Raw genomic sequence first — 24,705 nt, forward strand, 5'->3', positions numbered from 1 at the left:
AGCCACGAAGTTTCACCTTGTGTGCCTGTGTTTCTGGATAAGCCTGGGGCCGGCCGCGGGGTCAAGGCGCGCTGCTCGCTGGGCCTCTCGGGCCGCCCCGCCCCGGCCTCGGGCCCGCCCCGGCCACAGTCCAGCCGAAACATGGAGCAGCATCTCGACTTCCGCGGACGGCGGGCCCTGGTGACTGGGGCCGGCAAAGGTGACGGCGGGCGGGGGCCGGGCCGGGGGTCGGGCAGAGCCGAGTCTGACGCCGTGGCCCCGCAGGGATCGGTCGCGCCGTGGCCGTGGCGCTGAGCAGGGCCGGGGCCCGCGTGACCGCGCTGAGCCGAACGGCGGCGGACCTGGAGCGCCTGACGCGGGAGGTGCGGGACCCCCTCCTCCTGCCGCCCTGCCCCGCCCCAGTAACCCCGCAGCGGGGCCCCGGGCTCCCTGCGGCTTCCTGCCACTGCTGCCCTCGCCGCAGTGCCCGGGCATCGAGACCCTCTGCGTGGAGCTGGCGGACTGGGAGGCTGTGGAGGCAGCGGTGGGAGCTGCGGGGCCGTTCGAGCTGCTGGTTAACAACGCGGCCGTGGCGGAGCTGCAGCCCTTCCTGGAGGTGACGCGCTCGGCCCTGCAGCGGTGAGTGCCCGGCCCCGGCCCCGGCCCCGGCCCCGGCCCCGGCCCCGGCCCCGGCCGCTCGGCGCCGCAGCTCCACTGGGAGCTCTGGGGCCGAGGATGCCCGCCAAGTAATCTCAAAGCTGTGAACGTCAAAAACGGCGGCAGAGCTTTCCAGAAAAGGGTGTTATTAGAGGAGAAGCAGCTGCAAAGAACACAGACAGAAACTGGTATAGAAACACCAGATAGGCTGACCTGCACACTTTTAGCAATACCAGTATTGGTCGATTGTTATTGCTATGTCCTTTTTCTTCACTGTCTTTTCATTCTTTACATCATCATCTTTCATGCCTTAAACAGCAAAAGGAACCAAAGCACTGGCTCTTACATCACTTTCTAAGTAGTCAGAACCTGCAGAACATTCTGCAGTTTCACTTCCAGAATGGTGGGGTGCCCCTGCCATCCCACTGGCATGGGAGGAGAGTGGCTTTGCTGCTCATCAAACTCAGAGCTTCCAGTCTAGTTCCAGCTTGGTTAAACTGAAAGGCAGTTGGCACTAAGACATTTCAGAAACAGAGACCACAAAGCCAGGTAAGGAAGTAAAAAATGGTCATGGTGGGAAATTAAATTTGCTAACTACAATAACATGACATCTTTTTTCTCTGAAAAGCTCCATAGCTTTGTTGTGAGTACGCTTTAGGATACAGGCTATATTGAGTCCACGTCCTTCTGAGAATATGGGTCATGCTGTGTCCCTCTGTTAAAAATGGGTGTTGAGAATCTGCAATAAAGGTTTGTGACTAGAACATAAACTGTATGGATTCTACTGAGATCATTCTACAGAACTGGCAGGTGGAAGCCAGACAAAGGAAGCACATTTTGGCAAATAGAAGTGCTGCCTCTACCCACCTTACAGCAGCTTTGCATTATAGATGTGTGTGAAGTGTTTGCTTGACCTAAGAGTCATCTACCCTGGCTGAGACCCAGAGCTCTATTTAATCTTTGACAGAGGAATTCCATTAGGCTGCGTAAGAGCAGAGTCCTGTGAAAAATGTATGTGATGATTGCCTTCACCTCCCCACACACTGCCAGGCTTGCAGCCAGTGGACAGTTTGGTTCATTGCTGAGATCCCACCTGACCATTCTGGCTCACCTGACAACTTGGCATTTCTGTCCATGCCCTCGAGTATCACCAGTGTTGCCAAGAGACCAGCGCCACTTGTCCTCTGCTGGCTCCCAAAACAGCTCCCTGGGCTGGGCTACAACCACTCCGTAACTTAAATTTGATTTATTTGTAGGTCTCTTGATGTGAATTTTGGAGCTGTGCTTCATGTTTCCCAGGTGAGGAAGAATTGTCACTGCAGCTCCCTCCGTGAATAGTAGTGACTAAATTGTGGTACCTAGCAGGGGTATGTGCCCACTGTGGGGGCAGAAAGGACTGCAGTCCAAAGTCAATCAGATAAACTACATATACAACCCCTTCACACTCTTGCTTTGACTCTTGTAAGCAGGAGGCAGTAAGGACTTCCTTCCTCCAGACGTTTTTGTTCTTTGGTCTACCATAATAGCCCAGCAAGATTCCTATGGAGTGAAATAATGATTTATCTTGTTAGGATTCTGGCCTTCCTCTTTTTTTTTTTTTTTTTTTTCTCTCCTCCCCCCTCCCAGATAGTTGCTCGGCAGATGATTGCAGAGGGGGTGCCAGGGGCTATTGTGAATGTCTCCAGCCAGGCATCGAAGCGTGCGCTGAGGGATCACGCTGTTTATTGTAAGTGTGTGCAGCTTCAGCACTGCCCTTCTCGGTTTTGAGCAGCTGGAGACCCACAGTCACCAAGCTGCTGGCTGCCAGTTTTGGGCAGCGAAGTACCCATGTGTTCCACAATAGGTGCTATGCAGCTATGTGCTTCCTCTTCTCCCCTTCTCTTAAAGGTTCCACAAAAAGTGCTTTGGATATGCTGAGCAAAGTAATGGCAATGGAACTGGGACCCCACAAGGTAAGGAGTCTGTGAGAGAAAAGTGTGAAAGCTGAACCTGAGCACAACCACAGCAGCTGGGTTTACATTGTTTTTTTGCTCCTGGTCCCAGATTAGGGTGAACACTGTGAACCCCACTGTGGTTATGACTGACATGGGGAGAATTAACTGGAGTGACCCTCAGAAATCTGCTGCCATGATTAATCGGATTCCCCTGGGAAAGTTTGCAGGTCAGTGATGTAGGTATGGCTCCAGGCTGCGCTCTCGTGTTTCCTCCAAGCCTTCCTTCTCACTGACATCATAGCCAGAAGTTGCTGACTTTTGGGCAAAGCGACAGCTCTGTTGAATGCCTTTTGGCTGAACTGCTGCAGTATTTGATCAGGACAGGGTGAGACAACCCTCCTCTTTTTCTACAGCCTTCTCATCTTGGGACAAGTGAAATGAACTTAACTCTGTTGCTCATAAATCTGACTGAGTGTTTGCTGTGACCTAAGCACCATTTGATCACAAGGACACTTTGATGTCCAGCTCTCAGCCACACTGTCCCAGACACTTCATCAAGCACAGTTTGAAGACAGAAACTCTTTCCAGCTCTCATTACCTGTAGAGGTCAAAGGCAGACCTTTTTAGGTGCTTGTTTTTCTGGTACAAGTTGAGGTGGGTATCAGATGTTCTCTGTGTTTGATTGTAGAGGTGGATGATGTGGTGAACAGCATTCTCTTCCTGCTGAGTGACAAGAGTGCTATGACAACTGGCAGCTCACTGATGATTGACGGGGGCTTCCTTGTCTCCTAAGATGACACCTGCATTTCACACCTGTCCTCAATTTTCATATGAATACCGCCTAGATGTAAATTGGATAGAAAACAATGACAGACTTCCTGCTGGAGGGGCAGCAGGGCTGAAGACTGTATTAGAAGTGAGGCAGAAAAATCAGCTTTGCAATATATATATAATATATAATAAAGCTCACATACACCTTCATGGAGAATGTTTATTGCACCAAATAAGGTTTTATCTTGTCACTCTACATGATGATTAGAAACTGGACCTTTCTTCCAACCCTGTTCCCCCCCCACAACCCTTCAGAAGCTCTCCCTGTTCCATCCAAATCCACAGTCTGTCTGCATTTTCAGTGGGAAGGGAAAGAAGTTAGCAGACTCCTCATTGCTGCTTTTGTTGTCTTTAGTAGGGAAAAAAAAAAAAAATAGAGGCAACAACCCCAGCCCTGCTCTGCAGAGACTGGATTCTGGGGGGAGGCCCTGCTAAAGACTAATGGGGGGGAGCAGCACCATGCTGTCCTAGGGTGTGCACACACAAAAAGGCAAATGCATTGATTGCACAGAGCTGTTTCACTCACAGAGTTTGGCTAGTACCCAATAAAGCACCTAATGATTGATTTTTCAGCTTCTCATTTACTTTGACCCCTTCCAGGGCTGGTTAGGATTTCTTTAACAGTCTCAGGAACATTTTGCTAGAGCACCAGTTTGTTAACTGTTAGCCACAGCAGGCTGGGCAAGGAGGCCTTACCACCCTCCCAGGTATTCTTGTCTTTCAGCACCACTGAAATAAGCTCCCTCCCCACTCCCACCAGGATGTTCACCTGCAGGTTGAAAATAGGTGTTTCCAGAACAGGATGGATGTCTCAGCCCTTTCCACTCCGAGTTCAGGAGAGCCAAAACAGCTTGTTGCCTGAAGGAGCTACCCTGCCTTCCCCACTGTACCTCCCCTGGGGGCTGTATAGTCCCCAGCTGGTCTCCTGTCCCCACTGCCCCTTCACATCAACACTGACGTTAAATCAAAGAGACATTTAAAAAACACTGACTTCGTACATGATGAAGGGCCCTACACATCCCAGCCCCCTTCAGAAACACCCAGCTTAATATGCAATCTGTCAGAGGGATGACAGCATGCTGAGCCAACACCTAGGCCACAGCCCTCAAAACATGGTACACTTTTTGCCAGGCTTCTTCACAGGTGGTGGGCAGAGCACAGCCCGGATGGCTTCATCAAACACCGTCTTCAAGCCCCGCTGTGTCAGGGCAGAGCATTCGAGGTACTTTACCGACCCTGGGGAAAGAGAGCTCCAGCTCAACCACTCCAGTACCACCACCGTGCACTGTCCCTCACCCACTCACAAAGTTCAGTGCCACCGGTATCTGCCTGCTCATGAGACTCACCGATCTCCCGAGCCATGGCCAAGCCTTGGGGATAGGTGATGGGGGCCAGTTTCTTATCACGTAACCTTTCAATGGTGTCCTTATCATCCCTCAAGTCCAGCTTGGTGCCCACCAGGATAATAGGTGTATTTGGGCAATGGTGTCGGACTTCAGGGTACCACTGAAACAGAAAGGCATGATAAGAAAAGTAGTTATATGAATGGCCATAACCATGAGGATGAATTGCTACTATTGAGAATGAAGAGGTTCATGATGGCAACACCCGAACAGGATACTGCTTCCTACAGTTCTAATGTTCTCTGCAAAAAGAGACTGGTGCAGATGTAATAATAAAGGCACCAAGACACAGAATCCTGACAGATATTGCTAGCCAACTCTGCACCCAATGTTTCCCTTAACTGTATTTTAGCTTCTAAGATATCCCTTATCTTAAAACACAGATTCAGAAAGGCAGTAACTTAGCCAAAGAAGTCATAAGCAAAAAGCAGGCCCCACTTAAAACCTGCAGACTGTGACTTTCCCTCACCAAAACATTACTCCTTGAAGTTTTGGGCTTGTAGGTGTGGTGCTGGGTGGGGCAGGGAGCATCACTGTTTCTTTCCCCTCTACTGTTTCACCCAGGAGGAGAATACTTTACCTTAGCTCTGACATTCTCAAAGGAGGCTGGACTCACAAGGGAGAAGCAGATCAAGAAAACATCCTGTGCAGAAACAAGAGGGTCAGCTGTGCAGAAAGATACAGCTAGAGTGAAGGGAGGCTGCAGAGGGAGCCTGAGAAAGGACAATCTTCTCCCACAAGCAAGGACTGCTGTGGCTTGAAGAAATTCTTCCCCATTAAGGGTGTTAAACTAATTCAGAGAGGGAAGGAATGGACCTTGAGTGCATGATTACATCATCTTTCACAATGCTGGGCTCTGCATGTTAAGCGCCTGAGGCCTCAAACATCTAAACAGCGCTAAGGGCTTCACCACCAGCACAGCTGCTTAGGAACTGCTACACCCAGAAACACTCCTAGGGCAGCCCAATGGGGATCTGTCCTGCTGAGAGAGAATGGGAATATGGAACTGACTATGCTGCACAGCAGCCCTACAGCATTTCTTTTTACTTAAACCTCCCTGAGGCACCCATAACTCTTCAAAGACCATTGTAAAGAAGAGACTAGAACAGGACAATCTCTTAGGAGAAAATCAGTTGTGATACTTAAGCAACGAGAATTATGGGTGTAGCTCCAGGAACTCAGACTTTCCTCAAGGGAAAGAAGCATGCCTGTCCTCGGGAGCCTCCCCTTCTCTGAGAGGGAGCAGTCACAAGCCAGTCCAAGCCCAACACTCACCGTCTGCGGATAGGAAAGAGGACGCAGTCGGTCATAGTCTTCTTGCCCTGCTGTATCCCAGAGGCCCAGGTTCACTGGCTTTCCATCTACCATCACATTGGCAGAATAATTATCAAACCTGCCAATGAGGAGTTCCCATCAGTGACAATTTTGTAGTGACCTTCACATCTCTATATGGAATTCAAAGGGGCAGTGAATCAGGAAGATACTGCAGCACAGTTACAGTGGGGACAATCTGCCTTCCTCACACACACAGCCACAGCACCATCCTTACCTGCCAAGTTCACAGTCTCATTTGCCACAGCCACCTCCCCTCCTCTCATACAAACCCAACTTTTACACACACATGCATACAGATCAAAAAGCAACTGAAGCCCAAGACCATTACTTACACGGTGGGAATGTATTCTCCAGGAAAGGCATTTGTGGTGTAACTGATAAGCAAGCAGGTTTTCCCAACAGCTCTGCAGAGGGTAAGAGCAACAAGCATAAAGAAGGGCATGGGATGGAGCACTAAGGCAGTAAAACTCACCCTTCCCCCACCAAAAACACATGGTTAGGTAAAAAGTTACCATGTGAGAAAACAAACCTGTTGCAGGCTGGAATTCCCTAGTTGTCACGGACACAACCTGAACTCAGAAGGTGCACCTTGACTGAGTGCTTCCTAACCCTGCTCTCTGCTACTCCCCTACCCATTCAGGCCTTAGCAAGACATCAGTCAAAATACAGTTTTTCCATGAACCAAGAGAGGGAATGAATTAGGGCTGTGTGCTGGGCTCAACAGATGCATAGTAATTTAGCAAAATGGATAAACAGTGAGGTTAAAAAACATGCAACAATGCAGAATTCTGCAAGCTCCTCAGATACAGGAATTCAGTATCAGTAAACACAAAGGGGGAAAAAATAAGTATTCATAAACAAAAATGGACTTCAGAATTGACCACTGTCAGTTTGGAAAAAGATTAGCGAAGGATAAAAATACCAGCTCAGGGCTTTGCTCGAGGTTGGTGGGATTGGTCAGCCCAGCAGTGGCACAGCTGGCAGGGGCCAGGCCAGACCTGGCTGGCAAGAGCACAGGCACATGAACTTAACCAGTCCTGTACATTTCCTAATGGAGCTTCACTGTAAGAACGGAGGAGTACCATCAGTGTGAGCCACCTCCTTATAATGGAGAAAGTTGTGAACCGCAGCCAGCCTTCCAGAGAAAGATTGCCAGTGCCAGAGAAAGCTGGCTGTGAGGTGCCTGGGTGAAGGTGAATAGCTAGCAGAAATGGGTATCCAGTGGTATCCCCTATCCAATTCTGCAACCAGACTGACATAAGATAGATGTCAGAAGAGAGGAAGAGTTGACAGTCCCCTGCACACACCAGGATGACAGAAAGCACAGAGACAATTAACCAGTATTACAACTTTTCCTCTGGATTAGGTCCCTTTGTTCTGAGAAGAGAGGTTTTGTCACGAACCACTACACTGGTCCAACTTTGCTCCTGAGAGGAATGACAGGTTTGTCTTTACAAACAAGCTGTGGGTCTGCTGATAAGATGAAACTATCACTGAGAGATAACATAAACAATGAGATGAATTCCATTGAAAGATGAAAGAGGCACTGAGGAAGCACCACGAATTCTACAAATTAAGAGTTAAGTAGGGATTATGCGCTGGGGGGGTGGTTCCGGGAAGCCTGTACCTCTCAAGTACCTCAGCCTATGGGGAAAGAGAAAAGGGACAAGCAGCCAGGAAATTAGGGTAAAAAGGAGGCTGTGCCCTCCAAAAATTTGAGACCCCAGGGGAATGCCCCATGACCTCTCCCTTTATTCAAATAAAGTAAAAGGACTCATCTGTCTCCTTTTTGGACATAAACCTCTGGTGTTTGTGGATTAATTTTCCTGATACTCCTGAACTGTGACTTCACTTTCCCACCAAACAGGGAAGCTTGCAATTCACAAAAAACTGTGTATCTATATGATTCAAATTTCTTTTAGTCTGCACTGTTGGTTTGGTCTTAAGGCAAAACACAAGACAGCAAACCTTCAGCTGAATTCCATTTTCAACATCCTCAGCTCCCAGTCATTCCTCTCCCCTCTGCAATAAGGCTGTGCTTTCTCCTACTCCCTTCTTGAGGAAGGCCTCACCGCAAATGTGTATTTGAGGGGGTGGCATGCACGAGAAAGGAGAAGTCTAGTCCCTGCCTAAGACCAGGTCACATTTAGGTCTGAGTACCTCAGCTCTGTTCTTGCCGAGGTGAATCAGAAAAGTAAACTGAATTGTGAGGAAAAATATGCAGGATGAGCTAGGAAAGTTACAAAGAAGCATAAATCTAGTGCATGCCTGCATCTTGCAGGCAAATGTCTTCCCAAAAAAAAGGCATTTAGGAAGAGCCTAAAGAAGAAAACAAAAAGGGTGACAAGGAGCACATGGTGAAATCATAAAGAGCAACCCATTTCACCTCGGAACAATCAACAGAACGACATATGAGACCTGCGAACATCGAGATTTTTGGAAGAACTCTGTCAGGAATAAAGCAGGTACAGTGAAAAACGGCACCTAAATAAAACAACAAGGAGGCAAACGTAAAACCCAAGAGAAGCTTGCGTTTGCTACCCAGGCAGCACCCAAGTTCACGAACTATGAAAGGAGCGGGGCAGGGTCCTGCAAGGCCGCGGCGAGGCCCCGATCTCCCCCCGCTCCCGCTCCCGCTCCCGCTCCCGCTCCCGCTGCCGCTGCCGCCGCCCCCGGCCCCGCCCCACCCGAGCCAGGCTCCCGTGGCTCCAGGCCGGACCGAGCCTCGCCGCCCGGCGCGGGGCCTCCCGCCGGCGGAGCAGCTCTCCCGGGACACAGGCCCGGGCCAGCCCTCCCTCCTTCCCTCGGCGCCGCCGGGCCCGTTCGGTGCGGGGCTGCGGGGCCGGAGCGGCCCCTCCCGCACTCACCCGTCGCCCACCACCACACACTTGATCGCCTGCATCTGCCCGCGATGGCGGCGCCGCGACTGCGCCGCACTGACCGCCCGCGGGGCGGGGCGGGGCGGGGCCGGGCCCGGGGCCAGGCCCGCGTCTCCCGCCGCTCTCCAGGGACCAGATGCGGCTCCGCCGCGGGCGCTGGGGCAGACAAGTGGCGAGTGCTGCTCGGGCCGTTTACCGCATTGGGGCCCACCGGCTCAAGGACAAAGCTTTGAAAGCTGCACAGTTCGCTGTCATCTGCCCAGAGCTGCTGAAGAACAAAGATGGAGTAGCAAAAATCCTTCTGCAAGACGGCTTTTGGCTTCCTCCCGGTCCCCAAGTTAGCCTGCCAGGTGTCCACAGTAGTGGCCCGGCCTGAAAAGAACAGGCTTTACTTTTCCCTTACCTGCAAGTCTGCAGTGCTGCCCAGCAGCCACAAAGTAGCTACTGCCACAGGTTCTCTTCCTTATGACTAGGGAACACCTTCCCAGCTTCTTTGCTTTTATATTAGTCCAGAACCAAAACTATCCCCATGTTATCCACCTGTAACAGCCTTTTAGCTCCAGGACAGGCTGATAGGGTCTTCAGGAGAGTAACACAGCAGAAGGCCCCACCCTCCACATCAGCCAAAGTGTCCAGTGTCAATGACAAAATGCAAAAGTTCTTTATTAAGCAGAGCAAAAGCCAATATAAAAAAATCATAACCACAAAGCAACCAGTCCACACAGAAACTTTCATTTTCCAGGTGTCTCTTAAAATATGTACTCTAAGATACATTCCCACCCCAGACTCACATAAGAACTCCCTCAAGGCTCAATACAGCTGGCCTGACAACAGCTCCTGCTCCCTCCAATTCAGACTCTTGTAGCCTTTCCCTTTCTCCAGGTCATGCAAGGACTTGCGCTGTCAAGAGAGGAACTTCCTTCTCCCCTCTGTGCTCTGAGAAGCAACTTCCCAGTGTCACACCAGAAGCATCGCTCCTCTCCAGTTTAAGGCCACAGTACTCAGTTCTAGGAATGTGAGAAGCCAGGAGAACAGTTTTGCCATTTGCCATAGTGAAACTAAATCCTGTAGCAGTACTGGCCACAACATCTTCACCTAAGGGCTGCAGTTCACAGTGAAGAAGCACAGATGTTGACAGCCCATTCACCCTTACCTTGCCACTCATTGCTGTACAAGTAGAACCACTGCCAAAGCCCAGCTGTCCCACAAGGACATGGACAGCACTTTACCCAAAGCCTCTTGGCACAGCTGCTTCTATGTATGCTGAATGTGTATCTACTGCCCACCAATACAGCCAGAGCCACAGCAGGGAGGGTAACCAAGCCAGAGAGGGCTCCATCAGACTCTGCTTCTCTCTGTAAACACTGGGTGAAAAAGCACAGGTGGATAATATCTGGTGTTTCAAGCAGTTTCAGGATCCTATTAGCAAGGCAAATTGCTCCAGCCCACAGGAAAATGTAAACACTCCTGTCACTTTTTCTCACTTTTCTCTGTGAACAGTCCTGGTAACCAAACAAATGCTGCAGCAGGACCCTGCCTGGGAACATACAAGCTGCCCCCCAGTAACCAGTAACCCCCTGAACAAACAGGCTGTGACAGTGCAGGGGAGGGGACTCCAAGGGACCATCAAGGACTCAGAGCCACAAGCCTGGATGGTTGTTTCCTCCTCTCCTTCACACTGTCAGGAGGAAGACTTCTGAACAGCAAGCTTTGTGAGCCCTAGCGTCACCACACTCTGACAAAACTGTCCCATTTAAGAAGGAGTTGTATCTGAGTAGCTCACCCTTTCCCTGACAGCAGGTATTTGGATCCTTTAAGCCACGCTCTCACTTCCTGGAACTGTGGGTTCCCAAGCAAGATCCCTGCACATATGACATGATGGCACTCTGCAAGAAACTTGCTCGCTGGGTTTCCTCTTCTCTCACCCTGGAGATCTCAGCCTCCTTCATTCTCAGCTTCTCCAGCAGCAGTGAGATCTCACCCTCCTTGTCCAGCAGTGCTTCACGGTGATTACTGGATAGGGCTGTGAAAAAGCAGCATTAGTAAAGAAAATCAAGGTATCACTAGAATAAATAAGAACAGGCCAAAGGTGATGGAAGTGCTATGGTCAATAGGCACACAAAAGGAGCTGCATGAGACAACATGAGAGGTTTTGCACAGACAGCATGCACACTTCATGGGACTGGAAATCCAAACACTTTGCTTGCTGTACAGCTTTCCGTGGTCATCTGTGTCTTGGTCTCTATAAAATGAAGACACTAAATACACATGGATGAAGAGTACAACTCATAGGTGTACACACAGGCAAGAAACACTTGCTGTCGCTACCTGCAAGCACAGCTCAGTTCCAGGCCCAGTGCGGGGTAACTCAGCAATACCATTTCAGAAGCATGAAAGGACCCATCACCTCTCAGCTGTCTTTCCAGAGCTGCAATCTTCTCTCTCAGCCCATCCTGGGCTGCACGTTCAGCCTCTAGGTGCCCAATCTGCTCCTGTAATTCCACTTTCACCTTATTTAGCTCTGTCACTTTCTCCTCCTCTTTACTGTCCAGGTCCTGACACACAAAGACAAATCCATGAACAACCAAAAAACTTCAGCAACTTGTTCTGGCCCTGTGGTAACTATCTCTGCTCCAGTCCTAACTACCTGCTGAAGTTCATCCAGCCTCCTCCTGAGTCCATCAGCATATAGGGTCAGCTGTTTGGCTTTGGCCTGGGCCTCAGCAACCATTTCTTTTTGTTTAAGGCAGCAGTTCTGAGCTTCATCCCTTGACTCAGTCATCAGACGCAGCTTCTCTTCCAGGTGTTCTACTCGTTGCTGCTGTAAGGCACAAAGGAAAATGAAAATTCAAGTCCCACTTCATTCCTGTGAAGAGATTATCCCCTCTTTGTTCCTAATACAGTGAACCCTTTATTGAGTCAACTGGCACTGACAAGCAGAGGACACAGCCCTGCTCCTTGCACTCAGGAGTGACTTCAAGCTGCTTCCTCTTGCCAGGGGGGACCTTGACAGAGACTGAAACACTCAGCTGAGAAACACAGCTCCTTGGCAGATGCACCAATGTCACTGCCAGTGTTCGCAACCAATGCTCTGCCTTCACTTCCTCCATAGCTCAAATGGCTCTGCAGCACCACTGCACGCAGCTAAGCAACTGCTGGGTCCCACACATCAGATTTCTATGTCTGTAACTCAGTGAAGCATTTTCTTTTGTGATGTTACAAATAAGTAAATATTCTAATGATTTTTGTGTATTTTCCTCATCCCTTGTTCTCTTTCACAGGATATTAACTTCATTGCCATTTTCACAGATTCAATACAACTGTGATTTTATTTATCTAGCAGCAGTAACCACCTGAAGAAATTTCTCAGAGTTCAGAGAAACAGGAGCACTCCATGAAAGTAGCCATTGAAAAGAAGGATCAACATCTGGCTGTTGGCTTCAGAGGTTGGCAACTTAAACTAAATCTGCCATGGCCATACCCTCATCAGTTCTGTTACTACTGAAGACAATTCAAATTAGACTTTTCAGGGCTCCTTTGTCAGAAATCACACCGTTTCTGGGTCAATGAAACCCAGACAGGAGTTACTTAGCAGCTCCCCAAAACTAAAACACAGACTAGGCAGCCAAACCACTTCCTTCCCACAGGGGCAGGCCCACAGGCAGGTCTTGTCCTTACCTCCTCCAAGCGTGCTTGACTCCGGACCTTTACTAACTCCTCCTCTGCCTGTCCTCGCTCAGTTAGTGCAGCTGCTTTGACCTGGCTCAGCTCCTGCCACAGAAACATGGAAAATTATTCCAGACAGAGAAGCTGCATTGCTGCAACACTGACCAGGAAACAGTAGCAGCTTCCAGTCACAGGCTCCAATATGTCACAGCTCTCCTTCTCACTCAGGGGCAGCAAAAGCAAACAAAGATGACAAACCTTTCCTCACTTCAAGACTGCTATCTTCAATAATAATTCAATGTGAATTTCAGTTATATGAGGACAAGTATTGGTTAAAGCTTTCCAAAACAAGGGAATACAAAAGAGCAGTGCTGGATGTAGCTGGGGAAATAGATATGGATAAACATGCTACACTACTTGTGACAACATGAGAAACCCGTGAAGTCATATCTTAGTAAGACTCTAACCATGTTCAATGGAATCCTTATTTTTGTCCAATCTGAATTTACAAGCTTCTCTTTGGAATCTTCTTCCTTATTCCAAAGAATTAAAATAAATTTAGCTGGTATATTGCTCTTTTCTGTTCCTTCTTACAGCACATAACAGCCTTTACAAAGGTCTGCAGTGGGAGACTCCATAACGCTTTCCTGGAAGCCTTCTCTGTGCACAGCTATATGAGTGTTCAAACGTGCCTTTCTCTCACCTCCTCCAGAGATATCCTGATGGCCTCCAGCCTCTGGATCCTGTTGTGCATGGAACGTTCACTGGCCTCCATGTGCTGTGTCATACGATCCACCTGCACAGCAGCAGAAACCATTCAAGCAAGTGACAGAAAACCATTCCTATCTCCAGGCTCAGCAAGCAGCAAGGCTACTCATCACAACAGTGAAGCATCCTCTCAATGACCCGCCTACCAGCAAAGAAATTTCCTGCCTCTCTCTGAATTCCACTAAGAAACTGTAATGCAGAGAGAATCTGTCCTCTAGAAACTGGGAATTTTTAGACAGAGATCCTTCCCAGGCCACAAGGAAGGTAAGCTCCAAGCTCTCATTGTCAAGTGGTACAAAACACAACAGATTCATTTTCCAGCTGTAATCTTGGTAAAACCTTTCTGGCCTGTGTCTTTTCTTAAAAGATTCCAATATCTTCAGAGAAATCTATTAGAATAATTTTATTTTGGAGAGATTTCAAACCTCAGGAAACACTACAAAGACAATTGTTTGTAGTCTTGTTGGCCTGTCCACACGCAGACACAACCCCTTTGAAACGTAACAGAGAAGGAACTAGCATACTGAGCCCCAATAAAGGACTGCTTGTCTATAAGCAATTAAAACATTAAAATGTATTTATTTCAGAAGCAGGAAAATATTCCTTATTTGTAATTACCTCTGTGCACAGACCAACAAAAAGGCCAGCATCTCTTGTAGCATCACATACCACTCTGGCTCATACTCTTGAAACCTAGGAAATCTTACTAGCTCGTAGAAAGTCTTGTGATCTGTTCAATCAGGCTTTGCTTGAAGAAATGGCCCATTATTCCCACAATAAATCTGAGCCCACTAACTTTTTTAAGAACACATGACAGCAAACAATGACCTCCAGTGGTGATGTCTGTCAGGACCAAAGAATGACTAACCAGGATGCTGCAGAAACCTCATCCGTACCTCTTTTACCCGAAGGGATTCCATGTCCTCAAGGCTTTGTTTAAATCTTCTCTTCTCCATTTCCAGACGTTCTGCAGATTAAAAGCAGGCATATCACAATTCTGGCATTCCTGCCACACAGCTGAATCCATCCTTTTTCACTCTCTGCCAACCCTTTCTCCTTGGCTGCCTGTGCTGTTGATTCAGGAACAATGATCCCAACCACAGGTGTCCACAAGCTGTTTCTACTCCTCCACTCACCTTCAGCCTCCACAGCCCGCAGCTTCAGCTCTGCTGTTGTGTTGGTCAAGTCTTGTTTCACCTGGAACAGCTGATCCTGCTGAACTTTGCACTTCCTCTCCAGCTCATCCACCTACATAAGGAAAATACCACCACAAAGGCTTTTCCTATTAGCAGAGAAAGTTTGCTGTACAGGACAATGAAGAGACACCCAACCAATGATCAAAATAGAGACCATACGTATGGAGCAGACGTTATACATGTTCAAGTGCCACTTCTCAGACCTGGACTTGGTTTCCTGGTTTCCTGTTTACCTGGTTTCTCAACAGCAGATTTTTCTCACTGGCAGCAGACAAGTCATGCATAAGCTTGCCTTCCCGATCGGCACCTTCCTGCAAACAGAACCAAAATTAAAAACTCCCCCTAGTTCTTGCATTACCAGCCTATGCCAACCAACATCTTACTTGGCTAAATCAAATGTACACCGTAAACACAAGGGCTCCTCTCCACACCAGGCAACTATCTAATTCACACAAGATTTTTTGTCACGGTGGCTTTAACCCGGCCAGGGTAAAAATCATGCTTCCCTATTGCATCCAGCATCCCCCAAATGTACACAAACCAGTTATGACCTATAGCCCTGCTCTCAAACATAACTAGGACTTATCCAGCTCACCTGCTTTTGTTGCTGGAGCTCTCTGAAGTGGCAGTCAGCAACAGAGTTTTGTTCCTGTTTCATGGCATGCAGAAGCTCTCCCAAGCTGTGCACCCGCTGCTCAGACAGAGCCAGGGCAGCTTCAGTCATCTGCAGCCTATAAAGAAAAGAGTCTTTTTAAAGAAAAGAGCCTTTTCCAAGGCAGACACTGCAGCCAGCTCTCTATGCCACCTGGTACAAGGTGCTAATGTCCATCTTGCAGTAGATGAAATCAGACTACCTAAATGAAGCATTTTTTGCTTCCAGGGAAAGGACACCACTGACTTCTGTATGCAGCAGCATCTGCAGTGACTTGGGACTTCTCAGGGCCCAGTGTTCTGGTGCCCATTGCATTTGCTCTGCATTGTCTTCCATGAGCCATTTTCCCTGCCTAGACTCCTCCAGGATTTGCCTGCTCCCACAGAACACAGCTGGCTATTTTATGTCACTGCAAAGCTGTTTGAAATTAAAGAGAGAGGATTTTAAACATGGGTAGCAGAAGCAATTTGCTTGTTCTGTCCAAGACAGACATGTCCACATCACTGCATGGCATAATAACACTGCCTTTACCTGGCAAAACTAAACTAGGCAGGCTCAGCAGTGTTTGAAGTCAAACCACAGCCATGTGCATATGGCTCTGCATAACCTAGCACTTCTTTTGACCACCTCTTCCTCACTGTTCCCAAGCCAGGCTCCTCCATACCTGCAGCAGTTTCCAGAGAACGCAGTCAGCTGCTAGGGGAAGAAGGCAGAGATTCCTGCAAGGCTGTAAACCATGCAAGGAACATGCCCCCATCCCACCTGCACAATCCTTTTTCTTTCTTCCCACCCTCTGTAATTCACTTGCTCTTACACCAATGCACTGTAATTTTACTTAAAAGCAGTCTAAGTATCTAGTATGGCAAACTCAAAGACTTGATCTGACTGTAACTTTGGATATTACTGCAGAACTAACCAAAATAGTAATCCAGCTACCCTACAAGATTATCCCCCTTCTTAGAAGCTCTGCTCGGCACTTCTTAAACAGTGCAAACAGTGGGAAGACAAAGATTTTCTTCCTCCATACTTGGTTTTCAGTGAATTCATAATGGAGTACTGCTCATCCAATGCTTCTTGCAGCTGGCTGACTCGTGCCGCAGACATTCTGCATATTTGGGAAGGGGAAAAAAAGGAAATAAAAAAAAGGTGGGTAATTTCTGCCAGGAAATGGAGAGTGCTCAATTCTCCCATCAAAGAGCAGAAAACATTTAGAAATCTAACTCACTTCTCACTCCTGGCTCTTTCTGCTTTCTGCTTGTCTACAGTATTCACAAAATCCATGAACTGTGAGCAAGGCAAAATTCAGTGAGAAAAGGAACTGCATCAGTGACAAACCTTTACATTTCTCATCCTTATCTTCCCAACAACAGCTGAAGACACGTCAAGCCACTCTACTGGAAACAAACTGGAACTTTGATTGGTTTATCAGCACGTCTGAATAAGGTCATCAGCTACAGGGACTCTGCATCCTAAGGTGTCAGATGGAAACCCTAAGATGTCAGATCTCTAGGTTTACACCATCTGGAAAATATCAAACTGATTGCAAAATAAACAAAACCACAAATAACTAAAGCTCCTCCAGAACCCAGAGTGAATATGTTCAGCAGGGATGTGTCCATACTCACACTGTTACTTGATTCCTAGGCAACCTAGCTCAGAGGACAGACCCAATGTACTAAATGATGCTGTGTGCCTGGCCACAAAAATGCACATGCAACTTCAGGTGCATAATAATACTGCCACTGAGTGATCTGAGGGGACCTCAAGGGAAAGCAAAGGATCCTAGTCACCCCATTTGAACTGCCAACATCTGCTGACCTGTTTGTTCTTCTCATCTTTCAGACTCAAAACCTCCTTGCTGAGGATGTCCACTTGGTTCTGCGCCTCACTCAAGATAGCCTCACGGTCTTGGTTGTGATCCAAGGCTTGTTCTGATGCAGAGAGAGCAAGACAACATGCACAAGTTTCTAAAGCAAGAGAATAACAAGCACTGCTGGAAGAGACAGCACTCAGGATGACCACTGGCTATCAGAAGCACCAGGACAGTTGCCCTTCTCAGGCTGGCCCATGCAGAGAGAGTCCCACCTTACATCACAAGGTGGGATGGGATCAAAGAGAGCAGTGTCTAGGGGTAATCAACACCCCAGCCTAAGGAAAACTGTTCAACTCTGCTGTGGGCAGGACAGGATGGGCTGCGTAAGCCACATAAAAACTTGGCTCATCAGAGGCAAACTATGAGCAAAAGTATCAAGTTCTCCCACATTCACATGGCACAGCAATCTCTAATAACACAATCCAAATTATTTTTTTGCTTTTGCTGGTGAAAGTGACACTTTCTACTTGACTAGCTCTCACTAAAGGACAAGAAGCGGTGACACGGGGCATTGTGGAAATGCTATTGAGAAAGGGAGGGAAAGAGGGTTAGCTCTCTTTCTAGAGAGCAGCAGGTGCCCTATATCCCCCAGGTGCTGAGCTGGGAAAGGAGTTAAGTGATTCATTACTGTACACACATTATACTTACCCACAGCTTTCAGGATGTCACCAGGAACATTGTTCCCCGCCAGCTCAAGCTTCTTCAGGGTCTTGTTGCTTTGCAAGCAGTTCAGCAAAGCTCGGCCGCCCAGAAGCCCAATGTTATTCCATCGCAAATCTACACAGAAAGCAAACTTTCACCATGGTAGTCACACATCTGCTGAAAAATGCAGGGCTCAAGAGAACCCATGCTCTTTATGTATCTGCAAGCACAGTTAACTAATCTCAGATAGCCTTAGCACAAACACAGGTGACTACTCTGGCCCCTTTCAAGATGAATGAGAGGAAGAGAAAGTGACAAAGCAGTAAAGGCAAGAATAAATCTTTAGTAAACTGCAGGATGTCATGACAGAAGTCTACGTCTCACATTTGGCTCTCACGAGCTTTCCTTCCACAGACAGAACCTGTGGATAAGAAAGAATTGGCAACAAAAGCCACATTCTCCTGAAGGAAATTACAGCAAAATTCCACAGAACATGGACAAAGCGAGTGCGAATTAAAGTATCAAGAGTCTGTCACGAGGCATGCCAACTGCAACCACAAAAAGGAATGAAAACACTTCCTCCTCCACTAAAGACTGTTCTGCTCAAAAAACACAATTCTTCATCTGCAGGTTTGGTTCCAGAGATTCCCATTTCAGTTCCCATTCTCCAAAGGCCATGGGGTTGTGACCTCTCCCTGCACAAAGCCAGCAAAGCACTCCAGACTGACAAGAATTGGGAATGACACCGACCAGTTGGAAGAAACTGAGGCAAGAAACCTGAAGATACATGTATGTTTGCATGCCTATATGCATATGTGGACAAAGAACCCTTACCCAGCTCCTGAAGGCTGGTATTTTGTGTCAGTGCCATGGCCAGCTCTCCAGCCCCTTGATGGTTAATCTGGTTATTGCGCAGATCCAGACGCTGAAGAAAGTTGTTTGCTCTCAGTCCTTGGCAGAAAAAGGAGAAGCCCTCCTCCCACATGCCGAGGCTGTTCCATTCTAAGGTTAGGCTAGGGAAATCAGACAGGATTGGTGTTTGTGGAGTAAATGGACAGCGGCATGAACTTGATCGATGCACAAATCCTGGCATACACGGTCAAACACCCAGCTCTGTGAGTGGGCTCGGTTTTAGAGAACAGGACGCTGCCAGGGCCCAGCATCCTCCAAAAGAGCACCTCCAGTTTTCATGCTTTTTGCCTGTCCCACCCCTTACAAGAAATTGCACTGCTTGTCATTCCTCCTATCCCAATGAAAAACACCCTCAACCCTTTTCAAATGTCGTGCTGCATCCAGCAAGAATAGTACAAAGAGAGGTAGATGTATTTTTTTACCTCCTAATGGATTTGTTCTGCCTAAGGAGTTTTCCCAAAGCCTCAGCTCCCATGGTTCGCAGGTTATTTCCCTGAAACAGAAGCCCCAGGTGATCAGTAGACTAAGCCTGTCCCAGTCCACCTTGACCACAAACACCACCAGATGCATCCCAGCTGTAATGCCAATTGCAGTCAGGCAAAGATGGTCCAATCAACATTTGCTTGATTGCCCTCCACAAAATGAAAAACCTTGGAGGAACAGTGGATCCATATGCACCACTGCTCTTATGAAGGCACCATGACTGAGAGCTTGCAAAAATCACAAAATAGCACAGAACAAGCATGGGCCACAATGGGACAGAAAACAGCAATTCTAGATAACTGTAACTATTTTAACACACTTCATTAAGAAGGGCTTTGTTAACACTAGCACAAATGAGAAAGAAAGTTATGATGCAGTTTGTGACTGTGATGCTGTTTGTGATGGTAAATTCAAGGGAATAGCTGTGTGCCAGAGAAATGCAGATAGAAAGTCACTCTCAGTAGAGAGACAATCACATCTGAAGGCATATGCTTAGTTCAAAGCCCAGGCTAGTCAAAAGACAGAAACACAAGCAGAACAGCTAGTAACTCATTGATCAATAGAGGAATCCCCCAAAAAGCCTACATATGCCTCATCTGCCTGAGCAGCAATTGACAAAAGGCAAATAGCAATAACTTATCAAAATAGGGTAACTGAATAAAAATGGATAATCTGCAGAGTAACTTCAGAAAATTGTGACATGGTATTAACAAGTCAAGGAATGAGTCACATGAGAACAAAAAGCTTACAGAAGTATGCATCTTGTTGAACAATCCTGCACCAGGACTGTCCTGTCTATTTCTGATTAAGCCTGTGCTCCTTTTTCCTTCTCCACCACAGAACACTCTAAATTCTATTCAAACAGACTCACCTTCAGATCCAAAGTTTTGATTGTGGTGTTGGCGCAAAGACCATGCAACAAAAGTCTTACACCTGAGCAGAAAAAAAGAGCTGTTTATTTCATCTGCAAAACCCTCTGCCTAAACCGGCAGCATATCATCCCAGCGATAAACAAATTACTTGGTAAACTGCTACCGCTGTTGGAAAGCGCGACCCTGAGCTTTCATGGCAGGAGACTGCTTATACATTCTCAAAAATGTGTCCGGACAGAGACATGTCGGCTTACACATCTACCGGACAAAAAACCCTGAAAAAAGCCCACGTCTGGCGAGGCTCTGCGGACAGGGATGTACTGGCCTCACTTAGTGCCGGCCACCTCAGCCAGCGAAGTGTCCCGTCAGTCCACGGCCAAGGAAAGCAGAGCTGCCCCCGCGGCCGCAGGAGGGCCCGAGGGCTGCGCCACCCCCCGCACGGTCACGGGCTGGGCGCCTTCGCCGGCGTCCGGTACGAGCGACCTCCGGGCCCAGCGCCGCGCCTCGCCCGCCAAGGGAGGGAGAGCGGGCCCGCCGGGACAGCCTGAGGGGCTCGCGCGCACCTTCCTCGCTCAAGCCGCAGTCGCCGAGCGCCAGCGCGGCGAAGGGCGCAGCGCCGGGCAGCAGCCGGCCCAGCGCGCTGCATGTCTGCAGCGACAGGCTCTGCGCCGCCAGGTCCAGGCGGCCCCGCAGCCCGTCGGGCTCCCGCAGGCGCCGCAGCACGGCCTCCTGCGGGGCCGCGCCCGCCGCCGCGCAAAGCCGCGCGTACTCCTGCCCGAAGCGCTCCATGGCCGCGTTCCGCCCCGGAACTTCTCCTTGACGTGCGCGTTTCCCCCCGGAAGCGCTCCCTGACGCGCGTTCCCGCCGCCGCGCGCCCCCGGGAGGCGGGCCCCGGCACGCGCGCCATGGAGGAGCGGGGCGGCCGCGCCGACGGCTTCAGGAAGGTGCGGCTGCTCCGGGCGCGGGCCGCTACCCCGAGCGGCGGCCCCGGCCCCGGCCCCGCTTATCCGTTCCTCTCTCCGCGCAGGAAACCGTGGATCGGCTTCTCCGCCTCCATTTCCGAGACGGAAGGACCCGAGGTACCGAGGCGGCGGGAGCGGCGGGCGGGTCCGGGCGGGTCGAGCTCCCCCGTCCCTAAGCGCCGTGTCGTTGCAGTTAACGCCGACGCGCAGCTGCTGCTGGCCGAGTTGCTGAAGGTCTTTGTCCGAGGTGAGCGCGCAGGGCCACCCCGGCCCCGGCCGTAGAGCGATGGGCTCCCGCCTCCTCCCCGGGCACCTGGGCCAACCTTCGGCTTCTGTCGTGCCTCAGCTCCGCTGCCTCCTGCGCACTTGGAGTCCTGGCCCAGCTGCCCCGACTCATCCGGGGCGCTGGATCACCCCCTCCTCCCAGGACACCCGCCCGGCGCCCCGGACGAGACTAGCAAGTGACAGCTCCCAGCCCCCTCTCCCTGACCTTCCCTTTCGTTCGCTTGGGCTGCAGAAGCGGCGGCACGGGCAGCTCGGCAGGCTCAGGCAGAGGACCTGAAGAAGGTGGACACTGAGCAGCTGGAGAAAGTGTTGCCACAGCTGGTATGTAACTGTGCGCCTGAACTGCATGGGTGCAGGGTGAGGATATGAGCTGAAACAGCCTAATCCTCACCTTTTGGGAGTTGTTTTGTAATCCCAGCCTCTGTCCTGACTTGCTTGCTGCTTTTTCCTTACAGCTTCTGGATTTCTAGAGGCCTCCTGAAGCACAGGTCACCTGTCAGCAGACAGTCCTGACCTGACTCATGTCTCTGCCTCAGAGACACTCTACGAGAAAGTCTCAACTTTTTCTCTCTCTGCCATTTTGCTTCTGTTTCCTCTCACCTTTACCAAGCACAACAGAGCCCAAAGCAACGATGCTGTCGATAATATTTTTGAGAAGAAGCTGCCACAGGCTTATATTTTGTTTAGCTGAGTGCATAGCTGGTTTCCATCTTGCTGCCTCACTCCTGTAATAGAGGTCTGTATTTCACAACATGGTAAGATGCTGTTGCATTCTCAGATGTGTGAAATGTAAGAAAGAGGTGCTGCTTCACAGAGGTGCATGGGAAGATTTAATGGCTGGAAATATCATCCAACCTTCAGGCTCTCATTGCTTCAAGCAGGCAGCTGTAACAGCAACTCCAGGTGCAGCTCCAAGCCTTTCCAATGAATAGGTCATTAACAGGAGCTTAGGCACAGGCTCTTGCCAAGAGCAGGTAACTGATCTTTATTTTATAAATAAACAGTGTCTGTCTCTCACTACCTTCCAGTATTTCTCCAGGGCTGTGACATCAAAGAATGCTTGAAACCATTTAACCATTCAGTATTTCCCTCAGAGGCTGCTCCCCCCGCTATAAATTTGTTCTCACAAAGAGACATCAGTAAGTTGAAAACAAGTTTCCCTTCCTTATGTAGGCTCTTTGCTGCAATTCATCATCAAAAGTCAAGTTGCTTCAAAGACTTGCAGAGTCTTCCCCTCACCCACCCTCTTCCCTAAATCTTTGTAGGACGAAAGGAAAAAAGGACAAAATAACAAACAGCATGTGTGAGAATCCCACATCACGGGACAGCCTGGCCCCTCTGGCAGCAGGGGGGCTCACTGTGAAATAAGAAACCTTACACATGTGGGCAGGACTCGCAGAACCCAGCTGGCTTTGCTGGAAAATGCATGGCTGGCTGCACAGAAAAGAGCTTTCTCTCCCGGGCCTGCCTGCTTGCTGACTTACTGCAGGATCAGCAGTAGTGAGCAGTCTTTTTCACAGCTACAGCTGTGACAGGCAGAAGCTCAGAGGGGCTCACTGTGCACTTTGAGCTAGGAGCTATTTGGGTCATCCCTCAGGACACCAAGCACTTGGAAACCTCACAAAACCTGTAGTTTTAATACACATTGTGGTGGCAGTACCCAGCCCTCAGCACTGCAGCTTCTCAGTGAGACAACTGTTCAGCTGTACAACACATACAATGAAGGAACTGACCTAGTTCAGCCTTCAGCCCCACAACCACTGGTAAAAAAAAGGCAATAGCAAAAAAACCCAGAAAAACAACCAAAAAAAAAAGTGATACTACCTTTGACTGCCCTAAAACCCCAGGGATGAGTTCAGCTACTATAGCAGCAGTGGTACTGAAACAAAACCAGTTCATCAGGTATCTGCAGGTGCTATTCTTTGGCAGGGCAGGAATCCTTGTAGCAAGTACCTTAGTGAAGAGCCCTCTGTTTTAAATGTGGGGGTGTCCTGTCCCCCTTAAAGAATTTATTCCTACTTCCTTGCCTTTTCCAGATTTCAGATCCTCATCTCTGCTTCCACTCTTCTGACTGCTACCGAAACAGCAGTCCCGAAGTTGCTGCCCTAAAAATGCTCAAGTTCCCTTCCCTGACACACAGAGAACTGCTGATGTGGATGTTCACAGTAAAGCAGCAATTGAATAGCAGCAGCAGCTAAAATTAACTCTTTGTATCAGGAAAGGGAGTAACACCTCTTGTCTAGCTGTTGAAGGTAGCAATTTTTCATTCTTGTGGTTGAACTGGATTTGATGCACAGCTAAATTACACAAGGGACAAGCATGGGTAGAACTGCCTGAGGGAACACGGTCAGCAGTGTAAAACCCCTACACTTAAGCCATGAAACCACCCCAGGAATACTGATATTGCTGCTTGTGTCCCTAAACCTGTTTTGCCATGTCATGTACTTGCAGGGGATACTTGTAGTGCTAACCCTTTACAAAAGCTGACATAATTACAACAGCTAAGCAAATCAGTTAAGCAGATTGTACTATTTGATGTCACCTGTGCTCTTCAAAAAACAAGGACTAGCACATCTGAAGGCACACTGCAACTTCCTCCCAACCACACTGCTTCTGCATATTCTAATCCTGGAAACCAAAAACACCAGCAGAAGTATTTCACCACCTGTCATTAGCAATGGCTCCTCGTTTCCCCACAGATATCCTGCATAAGTTCAGCAAGGCAGCTCCAGCTACTGGCCTGCCTCTGATTTGTGTAACATGAATAAGCCTGATACAGCACTTGAACCAAGAGATCAACAGTCCTATGCAGCGTAGGCTCACTTAATCCACTAAACAGTAATAAACTTTAAATATTATTTGACTGGTTTTTTGGTTTGCTGTGGTATGTCTTTTATAGCCTATCGAGTGGCAGAAGGGCTTGCTTTCCACAGGGAGGATTTGGGACAGGAGCTGCACACAGTGCTCTTGCATTCCTGCTGCCAGTGGCCGCACACGTTCCCTGTTTATGTTTGGGTGTCATATAAGACATCAATCAACCTTCCTGGTAAAGCATTCTGTGCTCCTTCTGCTTTGAATCTCCCTCTTCTACCTTTCTTTCATGCCTCCCCCTCCCTCCAAGTTTCTTCAAAGCATTCTGTGAGCATTTGGAAGTAATTAGACCTGAAGGGAAATGTTGGCCAGGCAGGGAGACAATGACAAGTGCCAGGAACCCAGGGTGCCCTTTCTAGCCACTTTGAAGTTCATTCAGATGGTACAAAGTTCCGTTTTGCTTTGTTGAAAAAACTGGGGGGAAGGGAATGAGGCATGACAGGCCTATTGAAAAGAAAGCAGGTTCCTGTGAACTGACAGACACACCAAGTGCCAGGGCAAGAAG

General features: G+C 48.9%; 4 protein-coding genes and 1 long non-coding RNA gene across 9 annotated transcripts; 2 read left to right on the forward strand and 3 right to left on the reverse strand.

Moving 5' to 3' along the window:
- The first annotated feature begins 93 nt into the window (after window positions 1–93).
- On the forward strand, window positions 94–3,551 carry DCXR (dicarbonyl and L-xylulose reductase). The gene is made up of 8 exons (XM_015645399.2): window positions 94–199; window positions 265–362; window positions 464–618; window positions 1,893–1,935; window positions 2,263–2,362; window positions 2,524–2,588; window positions 2,680–2,797; window positions 3,259–3,551. Exons 1-8 carry the CDS (start codon window positions 142–144, stop codon window positions 3,360–3,362), a joined length of 741 nt encoding a protein of 246 aa, XP_015500885.1. The 5' UTR covers window positions 94–141; the 3' UTR covers window positions 3,363–3,551.
- On the reverse strand, window positions 1,187–3,278 carry LOC117245245. Its single transcript, XR_004499715.1, has 2 exons — window positions 3,169–3,278; window positions 1,187–2,175 (listed from the first exon to the last, which is right to left on the reverse strand). It is a non-coding gene; the product is annotated as an uncharacterized LOC117245245 (long non-coding RNA).
- RAC3 (Rac family small GTPase 3) lies at window positions 3,548–9,130 on the reverse strand. Of its 2 annotated transcripts, none has more exons than XM_015645401.3 (6): window positions 9,007–9,130; window positions 6,472–6,543; window positions 6,080–6,197; window positions 5,385–5,447; window positions 4,748–4,907; window positions 3,548–4,637 (listed from the first exon to the last, which is right to left on the reverse strand). In XM_015645401.3, exons 1-6 carry the CDS (start codon window positions 9,039–9,041, stop codon window positions 4,507–4,509), a joined length of 579 nt encoding a protein of 192 aa, XP_015500887.1. In that variant the 5' UTR covers window positions 9,042–9,130; the 3' UTR covers window positions 3,548–4,506. The 2 variants fall into 2 exon arrangements, with proteins under 2 accessions (XP_015500887.1, XP_015500886.2); XM_015645400.3 differs by having other exon boundaries at window positions 9,028–9,056.
- Window positions 9,131–9,656: 526 nt separating this feature from the next.
- LRRC45 (leucine rich repeat containing 45) lies at window positions 9,657–20,886 on the reverse strand. Of its 4 annotated transcripts, XM_015645363.1 has the most exons (18): window positions 20,646–20,886; window positions 20,082–20,143; window positions 19,150–19,220; window positions 18,650–18,828; window positions 17,822–17,950; window positions 17,119–17,231; window positions 16,526–16,584; window positions 16,328–16,405; window positions 15,244–15,379; window positions 14,882–14,959; window positions 14,589–14,700; window positions 14,349–14,419; window positions 13,388–13,480; window positions 12,697–12,789; window positions 11,666–11,839; window positions 11,426–11,573; window positions 10,802–11,041; window positions 9,657–10,382 (listed from the first exon to the last, which is right to left on the reverse strand). In XM_015645363.1, the coding sequence occupies exons 1-17, from the start codon at window positions 20,869–20,871 to the stop codon at window positions 10,845–10,847; spliced, it is 2,019 nt and encodes a 672-aa protein (XP_015500849.1). In that variant the 5' UTR covers window positions 20,872–20,886; the 3' UTR covers window positions 9,657–10,382; window positions 10,802–10,844. The 4 variants fall into 4 exon arrangements, with proteins under 4 accessions (XP_015500849.1, XP_015500853.2, XP_015500848.1 ...); XM_015645367.2 differs by having other exon boundaries at window positions 9,657–11,041; window positions 11,666–11,836; XM_015645362.1 differs by having other exon boundaries at window positions 9,657–11,041.
- A 48-nt stretch (window positions 20,887–20,934) lies between these two features.
- On the forward strand, window positions 20,935–22,346 carry CENPX (centromere protein X). Its single transcript, XM_015645404.2, has 5 exons — window positions 20,935–21,026; window positions 21,110–21,161; window positions 21,238–21,291; window positions 21,562–21,650; window positions 21,785–22,346. Exons 1-5 carry the CDS (start codon window positions 20,988–20,990, stop codon window positions 21,797–21,799), a joined length of 249 nt encoding a protein of 82 aa, XP_015500890.1. The 5' UTR covers window positions 20,935–20,987; the 3' UTR covers window positions 21,800–22,346.
- The last annotated feature ends 2,359 nt before the right edge of the window (window positions 22,347–24,705 follow it).

This window comes from Parus major, chromosome 18 (assembly GCF_001522545.3).
Source record: "Parus major isolate Abel chromosome 18, Parus_major1.1, whole genome shotgun sequence".
NCBI classification, from domain to species: Eukaryota; Metazoa; Chordata; class Aves; order Passeriformes; family Paridae; genus Parus; species Parus major.

Bases quoted from the DNA above. Each gene is read 5' to 3' on its own strand.
- DCXR (XM_015645399.2), top strand. From the start codon at position 142: ATGGAGCAGCATCTCGACTTCCGCGGACGGCGGGCCCTGGTGACTGGG. The intron at 200-264 runs GTGACGGCGGGC...GTGGCCCCGCAG, and splicing joins GGTGACTGGGGCCGGCAAAG to GGATCGGTCGCGCCGTGGCC. The intron at 2,363-2,523 runs GTAAGTGTGTGC...CTTCTCTTAAAG, and splicing joins GAGGGATCACGCTGTTTATT to GTTCCACAAAAAGTGCTTTG.
- RAC3 (XM_015645401.3), bottom strand. From the start codon at position 9,041: ATGCAGGCGATCAAGTGTGTGGTGGTGGGCGACGG. The intron at 5,448-6,079 runs GTGAGTGTTGGG...GTTTCTGCACAG, and splicing joins CTCTTTCCTATCCGCAGACG to GATGTTTTCTTGATCTGCTT. The intron at 4,638-4,747 runs GTGAGTCTCATG...CTCTTTCCCCAG, and splicing joins GGCCATGGCTCGGGAGATCG to GGTCGGTAAAGTACCTCGAA.
- LRRC45 (XM_015645363.1), bottom strand. From the start codon at position 20,871: ATGGAGCGCTTCGGGCAGGAGTACGCGCGGCTTTGCGCGGCGGCGGGC. The intron at 19,221-20,081 runs GTGAGTCTGTTT...CTTCTGTTTCAG, and splicing joins TCAAAACTTTGGATCTGAAG to GGAAATAACCTGCGAACCAT. The intron at 13,481-14,348 runs GTACGGATGAGG...GCTGCTGTGCAG, and splicing joins AATCCCTTCGGGTAAAAGAG to GTGGATCGTATGACACAGCA.
- CENPX (XM_015645404.2), top strand. From the start codon at position 20,988: ATGGAGGAGCGGGGCGGCCGCGCCGACGGCTTCAGGAAG. The intron at 21,027-21,109 runs GTGCGGCTGCTC...CTCTCCGCGCAG, and splicing joins GCGCCGACGGCTTCAGGAAG to GAAACCGTGGATCGGCTTCT. The intron at 21,292-21,561 runs GTGAGCGCGCAG...CTTGGGCTGCAG, and splicing joins GCTGAAGGTCTTTGTCCGAG to AAGCGGCGGCACGGGCAGCT.